Source organism: Ctenopharyngodon idella, chromosome 3, assembly GCF_019924925.1.
Source record: "Ctenopharyngodon idella isolate HZGC_01 chromosome 3, HZGC01, whole genome shotgun sequence".
Classification (NCBI taxonomy): Eukaryota; Metazoa; Chordata; class Actinopteri; order Cypriniformes; family Xenocyprididae; genus Ctenopharyngodon; species Ctenopharyngodon idella.
Window position 1 is genome coordinate 32,916,205 of NC_067222.1, and position 14,436 is coordinate 32,930,640.

The 14,436-nt window shown below is 37.5% G+C and overlaps 1 protein-coding gene across 4 annotated transcripts in view; it reads left to right on the forward strand.

The window, feature by feature from the left end:
* rab11fip4a (RAB11 family interacting protein 4 (class II) a) overlaps window positions 1-14,436 on the forward strand; it is a 58,750-nt gene that overhangs the window by 27,122 nt on the left and 17,192 nt on the right. Inside the window, exon 3 of one of the 4 annotated variants that reach the window (XM_051888472.1) lies at window positions 11,962-12,001. The exons of 1 other annotated variant lie outside the window; for it this stretch is intronic. In XM_051888472.1, the coding sequence (XP_051744432.1) occupies window positions 11,962-12,001 (40 nt within the window). Of the gene's footprint in view, window positions 1-4,197; window positions 4,532-11,961; window positions 12,002-14,142; window positions 14,162-14,436 lie in introns of those variants that run through there. 2 more of the 4 variants (XM_051888474.1, XM_051888475.1) reach the window with 2 other exon arrangements.

The following is a 14,436-nucleotide window of genomic DNA, read 5'->3' on the forward strand; positions in this document are numbered from 1 at the left end:
CCTTGCAATCCACCGACTGAGACCCCTGGTTTTGGCTTATAGAGGAATGCAGTCATTTGTATGCACACTGTGCCCAAACTGCCAAGCCTGTGTTCACTGTGTTCCCTCCTGCTCTTCTGTCTGCTTCTTACACTTGCTCTCTCGCTTTGTCTTCTTTTCATTTTCTAATCCACTCTGTGTTACACTAGTAGGTGTCTGATCTAAATAGAATGGCTTTGGCTGTGTAAACAGCATCAGGAGCCGAGCACCAGTTTGTGATAGAGCTGTGTGAACATCTTTTCATCTGCAGCCAACACCCTCCTGATCTAAAAGCATCCCTCGCTCTCTCTCTTTCTTCCATCTTCTCAACTGCAGCTCAGACTGTATGTCAATCCCTGCAGCATCACACAGATCAAGTGTACTGTATTTTGAGATGGTTTGAAGAGGTGTTTGCAGCTCTGACAGAGAGCTAAGGACGTTAGAGGTAAGAGGGTCGGATCGAGCTGCTGGACCAAAACTAACTGCCGGTGCTGCTGCACTGAGCTCATGGGAAACATGGGAAAAGTGGGGCATCACTGAACTCAGTGGAGTGTTGGAACAGAGGAGGATTGCTTGCTTTCTTTCTCTCACTCACACACACAGATACAATATCTCATGCACCTGCATAAATATGCATCTCAAACTTCACAGATATGCGCACACAAACAGAGCACAGCATATGTGAGACTTCTCACTTGCAGCTGTGGAAGTGTGAATGTACACGTGTAAATGTTCACCATTGATTAGATTTTTATTTCATTCGTCTTTGCCTCTAGCAAGAGCTCATTGCTGCTGTGAATTTATGGGAGGTGTTAATTAAGGAAGCTCTTAAGATATTCCAATAAATCAGTCATAAGACCACTCTAGTTATGGAAGTGAACTCTAGTTAATTTTCTAATGTTATCGTTAATGTATTTGTCAGACTACTTGCTAACGTTAAATAATGTCACACTATGCTTAAAGTTCACCCAGAAATGAAAATTCTGTCATCATTTACTCAACTTCATGTTGTCCTAAACCTGTATGACTTTCTTCTGTGCATAAAAGTAGATATTTTGACAAATGTCTCAGTGTTTTTCATCCATATAATGCAGGTCTATGGGCACCAAAACTGTTTGATTACCAACATTTCTCAGAATATCTTCTTTTATGTTTCAGAAAGTCATACAGGTTTGTAACATTGTAATTTTTTTTGTGTGTGAACTATCACTTAAACCCTAGGTTAACATTAATCACTTGAAAAGTGTGAAACATGGACCTAAAAAAAACTTTTGGTTAACTATTTTAAATGACCGATTGGTAGGCTTTGTATAAAGTGAATTTTTGAAACTTGTTTTGTGCCATTTCTCTGTCTAGTCAATTTAGACAAAAGAGAATAACTCTTTGAATAATTTTCTTTGATGTATATTTTGACATTTTGAAATCTGTAAAAAGGGATTTTGGAGGGAAAATACCTGTAATGGCGATCTGAGCCATTTTCCATTTTTTGTCATTTCCACAAGGGTGTTGCACAAAGAATTTGATACGTGAATCTTGTTTTGTAAAGGCTTACAGTTACACTTTACTTTAATGTGTCTTTGTTACACTGTAATTATACATTTAAGCACTGAGTAATATTAAGTAACTACCCCTGGTTTCACAGGCAAGGCTTAAGCTAGTCCTAGACTAAAATGCATGTTCGAGCTGTTTGAACTGAAAGAAACTTGCATTGACATGTCTTAAAATATGTCAGAGCCATTGTTTTGTCTCAAGATGCACACCAGTAATTATTTTTTTTCTAAGGAACGATTATAAAAGCTACTTAAATGTCCTAATTGAACTAAGGCCTAATCCTGGCTTAATCTAAGCCCTGTCTGTGAAAGCAGGCCTACATGTACTTACATTATACAATTTGAAGATTATAAGAGAAATCAAACTCAAAAACTACTTTACACTTATTCACGTTCCTAAAACATGAATTCCAGCCTTTTCCACGGTCAAAAGGCTGTCTAGCACCAACCCTTCCTTCTTCCTTATTCTTCTTCAAAATTGTTACACATACGTAACACGTATAAAACTAGTCAAAGTCACGTGATACAATACAAATAACACAAAATATACATTTATCAAAAAACATAATCACTCTTAAAGGGTTAGTTCACCCAAAAATGAAAATAATGTCATTAATTACTCACCCTCATGTCGTTCCACACCCGTAAGACCTTCGTTCATCTTCAGAACACAAATTAAGATATTTTTGATGAAATCCGATGGCTCAGTGAGGCCTCCATTGACAGAAAAATAATTAACACTTTCAGATGCCCAGAAAGCTACTAAAGACATATTTAAAACAGTTCATGTGACTACAGTGGTTCAACCTTAATGTTATGAAGCGACGAGAATACTTTTTGTGTGCCAAAAAAACATAATAATGACTTTATTCAACAATATCTAGTGATGGGCGATTTCAAAATACTGTCAAACTGCCAAAGTCATGTGAACCATTGAAATTTCAAAACATTTATGACGTAACGAAGCCTTGTTTAATGAAATCACGTGACTTTGGCAGTTTGACACATGCTCCGAACCACTGATTCGAAACAAGTTTTGAAGCTTCATGAAGCAGTGTTTTAAAAAATTGCCCATCACTAGATCTTGTTGAATAAAGTCGTTATTTTATTTATTTTTGGCGCACAAAATATTCTTGTCTCTTCATAACATTAAGGTTGAACCACTGTAGTCACATTAACTGTTTTAAATAAGTTTTTAGTAGCTTTCTGGGCATCTAAAAGTGTTAATTATCTTGCTGTCAATGCAGGCCTCACTGAGCCATCGGACTTTATCAAAAATATCTTAATTTGTGTTCTGAAGATTAACGAAGGTCTTACGGGTGTAGAACAACATGAGGGTGAGTAATTAATGACATAATTTTCATTTTTGGGTGAACTAACCCTTTATGGCTCTAACACTACCAACAATTGGCTCATTGGAAAATGTGCCTCTATCTACATTTTTGCAAAACTCAAAAAACATACTGTAGTGCATGATTTGTAAACTAATACATTTTCACATTTGCGTCACATAACCTGCTTCATATGCAAGGCATTTCTAACATAAACTTGCTCTGTAGCTCATCTGGTACAGCTTTGCATTGTGAAACACGAGTCACGATAAAAAAAGTTTAAAAACATGTAGAAGCAATCTGACATGGCATGTTTGCTTCAGCAAATGCAGTTTGGTTTAGGGTTTGCTGTGGATGGTACGTTATTTTCAAACGTGACACAACATTAACATTTTAGCTCCTAAAATTTTAGGACATTTTATTTCCCAACTGCCACCATACGCACAACAACCAACGTAATAAAACTCGAATATTCACATTCATCTGTTTCAGATAAAACTGTACTCGCTTTTAGCGATACTCACTCAACATTTCACTTTGAAAGTGCAAAACTTTTGAAGAAAAGCCACCACGTTTGTTTTTCCAGTGAGCCTGGATGGCCCACTGTGCTTTAGATTTTTTACATTTGTTTAGTGGCATTTCTGTTTCTAATAAATTAATTATGTAACTTTTCTTCATCATGATGTTTTAAAGTGTTTGTTGATGTAATAGACATCTTAAAACCTGTATAAGGGATTTTCAAAGAAAAATACTTGGCTTATGATTTAATAATAACGTTTACAGAAACAAGAGCGTTTTCTTTTTTGGTCAAAAGAAAACACCTACTTCACCTTTTCCCCCTTTTTGGGGTATAGGCCATCAACCAGGGCTCACCAGGCATCTCTGTCTTGGGCTTTCCTCTCGACCTTGTTCCAGGTGTAACCCATCTTTTTTTCTTTTTTCCCCAAAAGAACACTGGCTGATGTTTTTTCCAGGCCATCGCATCATCAACCCCCTAATGATTCTTTGATGTATCTGTATCTTATTTATCTATTTGCTTTATTTATCATGCCACCTAAATGAGGAGAAGGTTAATTATCTGTAATTGTGTGTATTATCCAGCACAGCTGAGGTTAGGCTTAAGATATCTGTGTGTGTTGCGAGGGAGCACACTCACTCTCCGCTCGATGTCACGGCTGTGGGACGGCTCAGCTGAATAGTTTCCTAGCAACAACCTAGAGAACGAGGCAGAGAGAGGGAGGGAATGGGACAGGCAGGAGTAGGGGAGGTGATTTGCTGGGAGGAGTGGCCAAAAGCCCAACAACTGTTGCCAGATCAGTAGCGTCTCTGTCCGTATGTGTTCGTGTGTGGCCGCATGATCGGTTGGTGCAGGTCGGAGCGAGTGTGTGTGTATGTGTGAGGAGGACTGAGCCAGTTTGGAGCAGCGGTGGAGATACCCGAAGCCACACGTCCACAGGAGCACTAAAATCTGACAGGACTGGACACTGATATTTCACCTGTTGGACTGTGGTGAGGGTGGGGATCCTGGAGGGAGACGGGGACACTGAGTCTTGGACGTCCTCAGCCAACGAGGGCTTAACCGGCACGGGTAGAGAGGATGGAGGAGATGGATCTTCATTATTAAGCGGAGGGGTAAGAGGATGAGATGAGAAAACTAGCATGTGTGAACATTTGCTGCAGCCAAGTCCATTGTTCCTGCTCTTTCTCTCATGATCTTCTCTCATCCTTGTTCCTGCACTGTACAAAGTGGGAACCTGCAATTGTTACCTTGAAGAGCTATTTATATGTGATTTACCCCACAAAAATGAGTTTTGTTGGTTGATTCAGTGATGTTAAATAATATTTTTGACTTATAGATCATTTTTTCAGTGTAGCATCAGTGTAGATACTGCAATAATCTCTCATGTTACATGAACATCTTCTCCCAACATTGATGCTGAAGAGATCTCTTGGGAGCTTTCTTTGGCTCCCATCAGCACTTTATAGACTTAAAGCTCAATGAAATATAAGTGCATTTTTTAATTTTTTTGCATTTTAGTACATGATGTGAAGGCTCTGAGTGTGGTGGAATTCACAACCCGCCTGTGTCTTTCCAAAACGCTACACCTGCCCTTGAATGACAAGTTGAATGAATGACTAGAGAGCCAGGCTGGATTGTGTGGTAATCTGTTGGAGGGGAAAGAGGTCACCCTATTGAAATGCTAATCAGACAGTGTGAGGGACTATGTGTGTGTTTAGACTGCTTGTGTGTGTTTGGACTGTGTGTCGATGCGCTTTTTGCGGCATGTGTGTGTGCTCGTGTCTGCCTTCGTCTACTGAACAACCGTTGGTGACCCCATTGTTTCTGTTTTCTTCTGACTGTTGCATTTCTGACTGGTGAAAATATCTGTTCTTCGTGAAAGAACAGTCTCCATTTTGCACCTCAAATGAGACTAATGATGTAGAAAAACTAGCAGACTGATTGATTGTTGTTGTAAGTGCACATGCTCATAAACCTAAACAGTTAATTCTGTGTCTCTTGGGAGCGGGTCTAATGGTGTGCACTGGGAGTTGTTGTGGGTTTGGGGGTTGTCGAGGGGGAGGAACTGTGGAGTTTTGAATACGGCTGATAGTTTGAAGGGAGTATGTGAACATGAAAGGGGAGATTGAGGGTGCTGGGTTTTTTTTTTTTTTTTTTGGAAGACTCTCAAATGGTTAATGACCACCTGCTGGTAGCACCGCATGCACATTGCGTTTCTATGAATGTGTGTGTTTCTTAATGTTGAAGTAATGTTTTTCCACTGGCAAAGGACAGCTTAGAAAGGTCAAGGAACAATAGGGTATACATCCATTGAAATTCCTTTGCTTGCCTTTACCCCTCTCGTGGTTTGTTTTGCAAAAGGGGGCTCCGTCCAAGTGTTATTGGCTTCTTAAACTTTTACAACTGAGTGCTTGGCAGCTATTCACTGAAAATTGTTCACTATACAGCTAAAGTTCAGGAAATACAAAGCCCTGTTCCCTCTCTGTGGATGACATTTGTCTTAAAATATGTATAATTGTATCAATGTGTTAGCATATTGGATTTCAGTACATGCCCTGTCCAGAATTGTAATTTTATATATATATGGGTCCAATTCTCAATATTAACTAGTTGCTTATTAACATGCATATTACTAGGATATTGGCTGTTTATTAGTGCTTATAAAGCACATATTAATGCCTTATTCTGCATGACCATATTCTACATCCCTTAATACTACACAATACCTAAACTTAACAACTACCTAACTGACTATTAATAAGCAGAAATTAGGAGTTTATTGAGGCAAAAGTCATAGTTGATAGTGAGAATTGGACCCTAAACTAAAGTGTGACCCTTTTTTCCAAAGTTTTTGAAAGAAGTCTCTTTTTCTCTCCAAGGCTGCTTTAATTTGATCAAAATACAGTAAAAAGTGTCACATCAGTGTCACATGATTCTAATTTGCTAATTTGGTATTCAAGAAACATTATCAATCTTGAAAATAGCTATAAATATTTATTATTAGCTGAATAACAATATTAATTTCTTTTTAAAAAATCGTGCTGACCCCAAACTTTTGAATGCCTATGTGTGAGTGTGTTTGAGTGTGTGTGTGTGTGTGTGTGTGTGTATATACCTGTGTGTGTGTGTGTGTATATTTTATATATATATAAAAAAATGCTGGGTTGTTTCAACCCATGTTTGGGTCAAATATGGACAAAAATTTAAATTTAATTTAAAAATTTAAACCATTAGTTGGGTTTGTCCATATTTGAAACATGGGTTGAAACAACCAAGCATTTTTAAGAGTGTATATATAGCTAGTTAGCATTTTTTTTTTTGTTCAGAAATTTTAGGATTTTTTTCTAACTTTTGCCAGCTTTAATGTCATCCACCCATATACAGTATAAGCTGAACCTGTATAGGTACTGTATATAAGTCAGTCCAGTTCTCTTGTCTACTCCATTTAAGATTACAGTCATTTAGCAGCAGGTCTGACAGCTTTAGATATCGATCCATTATGAAATGCTGTATCAGGCCTGGTTATAGCGTGGGCAGCATCTGTGTGTGACCAAGGGCACTATCTGCACTACTATGGACGTCATAATGCAAAGCCCAGCAAAAGTTATAATTCAGTGTTATAGTTTGGACAGAAGGTTAATTGCACTCAGGACACTCTAAAACTCAATAATACGGTGCATCCAGATTATTGCTCTGAGATCTCTGCCAAGGGAAAGAGGTGGATGAACATTTTGTGGCCAACCTTTTAAAGTCACTGGTACACTTTTTCACTTTATGTGAACCATATTTCCACTTGTCTTGACATGCCTTGCTTTCAGAGGGACGCCTACACAAGCTGTGTTATAATAAGGTAATTTGTTTTGCCAAGTGCCCCTGCAGTATTGATTGTGTAACTACAGCTCTGGTTTGGCCTTTCTGTGTGTGTGCTGGGTTACCATTTTCAAGGTCAATAAAGAGTTCAAAAGTGTTTTGCTTTGATACCATCCAGAGAAGGGCAGCCGGTGGTTTTAGAGCCCCGAGAGCTGGATTATGACTCATGGCTCCCTGTAAATCCACACTGTCTTTTGTCTGCTGACTGTGTAGGCAGCGAGATGGCCAACTATCCAGCTGCATTTCCACCGAGATCTCAAACAAAACCAGCCAAGCACAAATGATACGGAAAATGAGCAGCCAGCTTGAATGTTCCCTGCAAGCATGTTTCTGTTGTCACTTCAGTAACGTAACTGACGGTTATACTTCAGTGTGCGTAAGTGTTCGATCCAACTTCTTAGCTAGCGACAGGTTCATTAGGGTCATTAGCTAAAAATAGCATTTAGCTAGTTAATGTCAGGTAAATAAGAACAAAACAGTAATGTTAAAGGTAAAGCTATTTAAAGATATAGGGTTTAAACTGTATGATAATTTGTACATGCTTATTGTTTTGAGGTAGTTGGTGTTGTATATAGATTTGGGTTGATAGTTGGTCCAAAATGTTTGTTGGTTTGTTCCCAGTACTATATTTGGTAGGGACCGCTGTTGTCATCAGAAGTTTGAGAGTTTTTTCTCTCATGTTTATGTGCACACTTGACATTTATGGTGAGTTGCACTTTAAAAGACTGAATATGATGGTGCACTTTGGATGCTAGCCAGTGTTGTGTTTGTTTGTGTGGGTTGCTGTCATCATAAGATGGCAGATCTGTAAAGAAGTGCTGTTCTTCTCTAGATCAACAGACATTAAACTGCATCTAAAAATTAGAGAAAAATATTTGCTCTGTATTCACAGAGGAAAATAATCTAATAATGTATGTGATCGAGAGACTGGTGGATTCTTCCATCACTCTGTGTTCCACATCTCCTTCACAGACAAAAACTTCTCTATTATTTATAGATCAGAGATCTTTGAGACATGTTGTGCATTTGAATATTTTCAGGCATGCTCTGAGACAAAGAAATAGCGGTGCATCAAGCACATTTAATCCACTGCCGTTCAAAATTTATTTGATCAAAAATACAGTTATGGTTATATTATGGTATCTTATAAAAGGGTTAGTTCCTGTCCTTGATTCTGATTGGTCAATAGCTGTGTTTTATTCACGATAAAACACGGCTATGACCGCTTCACCCAACGGTTCTGTGTATCACTACACAACACCCTTAGCAACCACTCTTAGCAACGTAAACTGTATGTTCTCAATTGATATTGTTCATTGAAGCTTACTGTATTATGTAGAAGAGTTTTGTGAGAAAGAGGTCAATTGAGTGAGTTTATTACCTGCATTCAGATTTGGCATTTTCCTTTAGGTCAGTCCTATGTTCATAATAAAAAATCAGTTTAAATGTCTGATGTATTATCTTGTCCTTTTAACAGTTAAGGGGTTTTCCCATGACTGACAGCGCTAGTCAAAGCATTTGTCAGTTGCGTCTTGTTCCGTGTTCACAACAGTTCAGTCATTTCAATATAAAAGTCTTTGTGACTGAGTGAATCACTCATAAAGAGAGTTTTTGCCGCCATCTAATGGCGTAATAATATAACTTCTGTTGCTGTTCACGGTCAGGGACAATTTTTTCCGGCGGAAGGAAGGCTTTAAGTGATTTTACTACATGAAAGTTGCATTGATACATATTTTTTTGGCTTTAATATTTGTATTGTGTGGTGACCGTTTTTATAAAAGCAATAAGGTACTCGAGGCTAGTGCTGTATCGTGAATAAGTCACACCGCTTCGCGTCGTGCCTAACAATGCCCTTCAGCCATGACTTATTCACGATACAGCACAGCCTCTCGTACCTTATTGCTTACTTATTACAATTCAAAAGAACTGTTTTCTATTGTAATATATTTTAAAATGTGATGTCAAAGCTGAATTTTTAGCAGCCTTTACTCCAGTCTTCAGTGTCACATGATCCTTCAGAAATCATTCTTATATGATGATTTGCTGCTTAAGAAACATTTTATTCTTTTTTTAGTGTACATTCTGACCATTTTCTGTCATTTTATTCACTCTCTTTCTTGACGACAGAACTTTCATTTTTGGGTGAACTGTCCCTTTAAGCCAAGTAATAAAAGGATATTGCTGTTGGTCAGTAATGACACATAAAAGAGTGTTTGATCACATACTAACTATTGACCGAATCACACTTTCACTCCACAAGAATACAGCAGCTTTCACTCAGCATGGACATCATTATGCGTTTGAATCAATACCTGGCTGGATATTCCAGAGTGGAGTCACTGGCTTTTCAATGATGATCGGTCTCTCCAACTCAACGAACTGTAGCAATGTGGATCATTGGTTGGGTATATTTTAGCACATAATATCCCAGATTTTGGATGCATCAAGATGTAGCTGTATATAAGCTTTGAGTCTTTACTCCGCAAAAATGCATAAAACACTAGAGGTAGGGTGGATGCTGCGGCATGACAGCATTAGTCTATCATGTTCACCTTAAAAAACAGCAAAGAGCAAAATCTGCAAACTGGTCCTGCTTTGATTTTCAACAGTGAGTTGAAACATTAAAATACAGTTGTGATACCCTTAATTTTATTCTCAGATATGTGATTTTGTACAGTCAAACTCTATTAGGGTGTGTCTTTAAAGTGCACAACCGCATTATAGTGAAGCTGCCCATCACTGATATTTATTTCAAAAGAGATGTGTGTCTAATAAGAAATAGTCTGCAAACCACGCCTGTTGTAAGTTAATCGGTCACATCAAATCAAATCAGTATACACAGAGTAATGATGGGTGAACAGATAACAGTTGCAATTGCATATATCCGCTTTCATCTGTGAAATACATATAACTATGCATGATATATGAAAGAACATTTAAATGTGTGTGTATAGGCTTTATTTGTTTATGAAATGATGTAAAGTATGTGTGTGTATTAATGCATGCCTAACATTAAAAGCAGTCTGTCAGTAGCAGAGTGTAAATAATGAATGTTAAGTCTAGGCATTCCAGACGGTGCTGTCTAAGGGGGGCTGGCAGATTCAGGTCGGGTTGGACCAAAAGGGGTCTTCGTTTTTAGCTCATTTATCTGGGCTCTCACTGCAGGAGACCCCTGCATCTCCTCTCACATAACTGCAGTCAGAGTGTATCTGATAGGGCTGCATTCATCACAGTCGCTGCTCAGCAGGGAGAACCTCTATTATGCTGTCAAAGCTTCACATTAAGACTATGCAGATATCAGTCATCAGTAATCTGCTCCTCTGCTCTTATCTCCAAAGATACAGCCATGTGGGAAGAATCAAAGTTTTGCTCACATGTGACTAGGCCTGTGATGTTTATTCCTGTGGCCGGACGTTACATTTCCTTGTCGTAGGCATAATTGCAGATCAGACTGGACAGACTAGAAGCTTATTTTTTTCTCGAGGACATTTTCAAAAATGCACAAGACTAGACTAAAGCAGAGGTTACTGGATATCCATGCTAGTTATCCTCCATGTTGGGACGGCATGTCTCTGCTCACAGTAGTGGTTCTATGTTGCAGATTTTCTTAATCAGTATTTTTGTTCCATTTTCCCTTAAAGGGTTAGTTCACCCAAAAATGAAATTTCTGTATTAATTACTCACCCTCATGTTGTTCCACACCCCTAAGACCTTCGTTCATCTTTGGAACACAAATTAAGATATTTTTGATGAAATCCAAGAGGTTTTTTTTATAAAAAGCAATATTATTACCATATTGAAGGGACAGAAAAGTATTAAAGACATCGTTAAAATAGTCAACATGACTACAGTCCTTTTAACCTTAATGATATGAAGCGACAAGAATACTTTTTGTGCACAAAAACAACAAAAAATGACTTTATTCAACAATTTCTTCTCTTCTGTGTCAGTCTCATACTCTTTTTACGTTCAGCACTTCCAGGTTCTATGTCATTATTCAAACTCATTATTGCCGGCTCCTGCGTCAGCATCACACGCATGTGTCGTGAACAGCTTCGGCCAATACTGAGTCGGCGTTACACCCGGAAGGGTAACACTGTCTATACAATGTAAACAGTGTAGAAGAATGACAGGGTAAAGAAGAACTTGTTGAATAAAGTCGTTATTTTTTTGTTGTTTTTGCACACAAAAAGGATTATCCTCGCTTCATAACATTAAGGTTGAACCACTGCAGTCACATTGACTATTTTAACAATGTCTTTACTGCCTTTCTGGCCCTTGAATGTGGTAATTACTTGAATGTGGTAAAAACTTTCGGATTTCATCAAAAATATCTTAATTTGTGTTCTGAAGATGAACGAAGGTCTTACGGGTGTGGAACAACATGAGGGTGAGTAATTAATGACATCATTTTCATTTCATTTTTGGGTGAACTAACCCTTGAAAAATATCTACACATCCTTAAAATGAGATAAGGTTACATGAGAACTAAATTTTTAGACAATTATAAGATGTTTTTAGACTTTTATTAACAATTTATGATATTTATTTTAATTTCTTTTATAAGTTTATTTTTCTTGCACCATTGGCCCTGAAACAAGTCTTGGTATCTTATGAAATAAATGTATCTTATTTTATTTATATATTTATTTATTTATTTTGCTGTGCATAGGTCTCATTTGTTGGATCTGTCATGTGGCATGAGTGGAGAGGTGAGTGAGTACCGTGTGTGACCTACAAAGGTAACAGGCTTGCTGAGGTGTGAATGTGAGAGGAGTCATTTGAGATACACACTACTGCATGTACCCATACACTCTGATAAGAATGAAATGCTTTTCGAAAAATAAGTTTTTTATATATTGTATATTATTGAGGAAAGAAAAAGAAAATAAAGGAAAGGGAAAAACCGGGTAAAGGTTTAGTACAGAGAGTGAGGAAGGGTCATGGGAGAGGAGAGCAGCTGACTACAGTTCTCAGGAAGTTGTTTAATTATTTTAATTTAATTGATATATTGTCCTAACCAACCCCTAACCCTAAACACAACTGCTGGAAATATTTTTTTTAAAAATATATGTGGCCCTATATTCTGGTATTAAATTCAGTTTTGCTGGGAAGCAAGACCTTATTTTTCAGCACGGAAGCAAGATATTTTCTATGTATGCTATGTACAAGACTTCTTTTTCATTAACCACAGCTTAGCGTGACTTTAAGTGCAGTAAATAGTAAAACTGCTTCAAACTAGTATGTTTATTAGTCTGTTAATAAATTAAATAAATACCAGTTTACGACATAAGTCACCATAATGAACTTTTTGCACAGTTAAAATAACTGGCCACGCCCACTCTTGCATTAGAAATAAGGTGGAAAGAAAATAAAAATGTAATCATTCCTGTGGGTGTAGTCTTTGCATCTGTTTGTTTTATTTTAGGTTGAATTCAGGTTTCCTCTTTTGGAGTAGAATTGGCCAGGTGGCACAGTCGCAATAAATTACGGTCCTAAAAATGTTGTCCTAGAACTATGGTCTTGAAACTGCTGCCTCCCGTACTGCACGAAATGAATATAGTATTATTGATCAAGTGTGCCACACAGGTGCAAAGTGAAGCCAAAGTATTTCGATTGTCCCTGGTGGCTGGCTGCAGGATAGGTCATAAACCCCGCCTTCTCCATGTAATCGAATAGACACGAGCCAAACTAAAAAATCCAATTACACTTCACACAACAATTTTTTTTCCTGGAGATGGTTTCTGTCATTTTAGGTAGTTCTTATCACACAGAGTGTTCCAAGTGTTCGTTTTTCCAATAAGTTTGGCCTTAGTTAGTTATTTGATGCTATAAAAATGGAGTGTAACGTCATGATTGACTGCTGTGCTTGCGATCTGCGGGGACAGGAGTGTGGGCGGGAACTTGATATAGTGGCTCCACTTCAGGATCACCACTTCACAGACTTGGGCTCCAAATGACGTAATCGGCAATGACTGTTTCTGGGTTATTTTGGTTTTATTTTTCTACAGTGGAAGGAGGTGGAGACACGTTGTCCATCTTTTTTACAGTCTATGGTATATTGAGAGTGTAATAAAGCGCACTATGAGCCTTATATGTGTGTAAACCTGCTCCTAAATCAGTTATTTGTGTTCGTACTAATTGTACATTAGTATACACACAAATAAACAATCTTATAGTAAAGTTGCTTTGGATATAGTGGTGATGTACGTATGTCTTTACATTAGGACAAAATATCAGACCAAATGGCATTTATTTCAAAGAAATATAGCACAAACACATTTCAAGCTAAACATTTTACAAGAAGAAGGAATGAATCAATAAAACAATAGATATACTGTTCAATAAAGGGATGATAAGTATAGTTGATTTGATAAAAGACACCCTGACTTTATATATCCATTAAAATGACCTTGGAAACAGATGGTTAAAAGTCATTTTAAAAAGATTGATATTTTATCTGTGCAAAGAAATTCTTTCATTCTAAAGTGTGGTTACGGTATGAATAAATGTCTTATAGACAGAGTATGATCATCTGTGAGGGATGTAAAGTCATTTTAAAGCACACTAGTGTGTATTTTAGTTCCCCTGAATGCAGTAAAGGCTTAATGACCAGCAATAATTCTGTTTTAATAATACACTCCCAAGACATGTAGATGCAAATATAAATATACTTTCATATTAGACAATGAGACAATTTTAGATACTGTATATGTATGCAAACATGTATAAAGACTCAGCATTGATGTAACAATCTCTCATATTGTGATAATTATTCTGCTCTTTCTGTGCAAATAACAATGAGCCACTGGGCAACATCAGCTGATTCACATTGTCCTCCTGCCATTGAGATGTGACATGAATTTTAATAAGTAAGTTAATATTTTGAGCTGCACTTGTTGTAGGAGAGAATGGATGTTAAAAAAATCTAACCTTGATAGAGTGAGCAGTGAGAAATGATATATTAAATGGAGAATATATCTTATTTCTTTATGAGAGCGTGATTTCTGTCTCTGCTATACAATCTAAATGATCATCCTTCTCTTTTTTGTTAGACTCACCATTCGTTAGTCAACTGAAATGTTTCACACCAATTCACCATGATGACCTTTGTCCTGTCTTGCTGTCGTTTGTGTCTTCTGGGGTT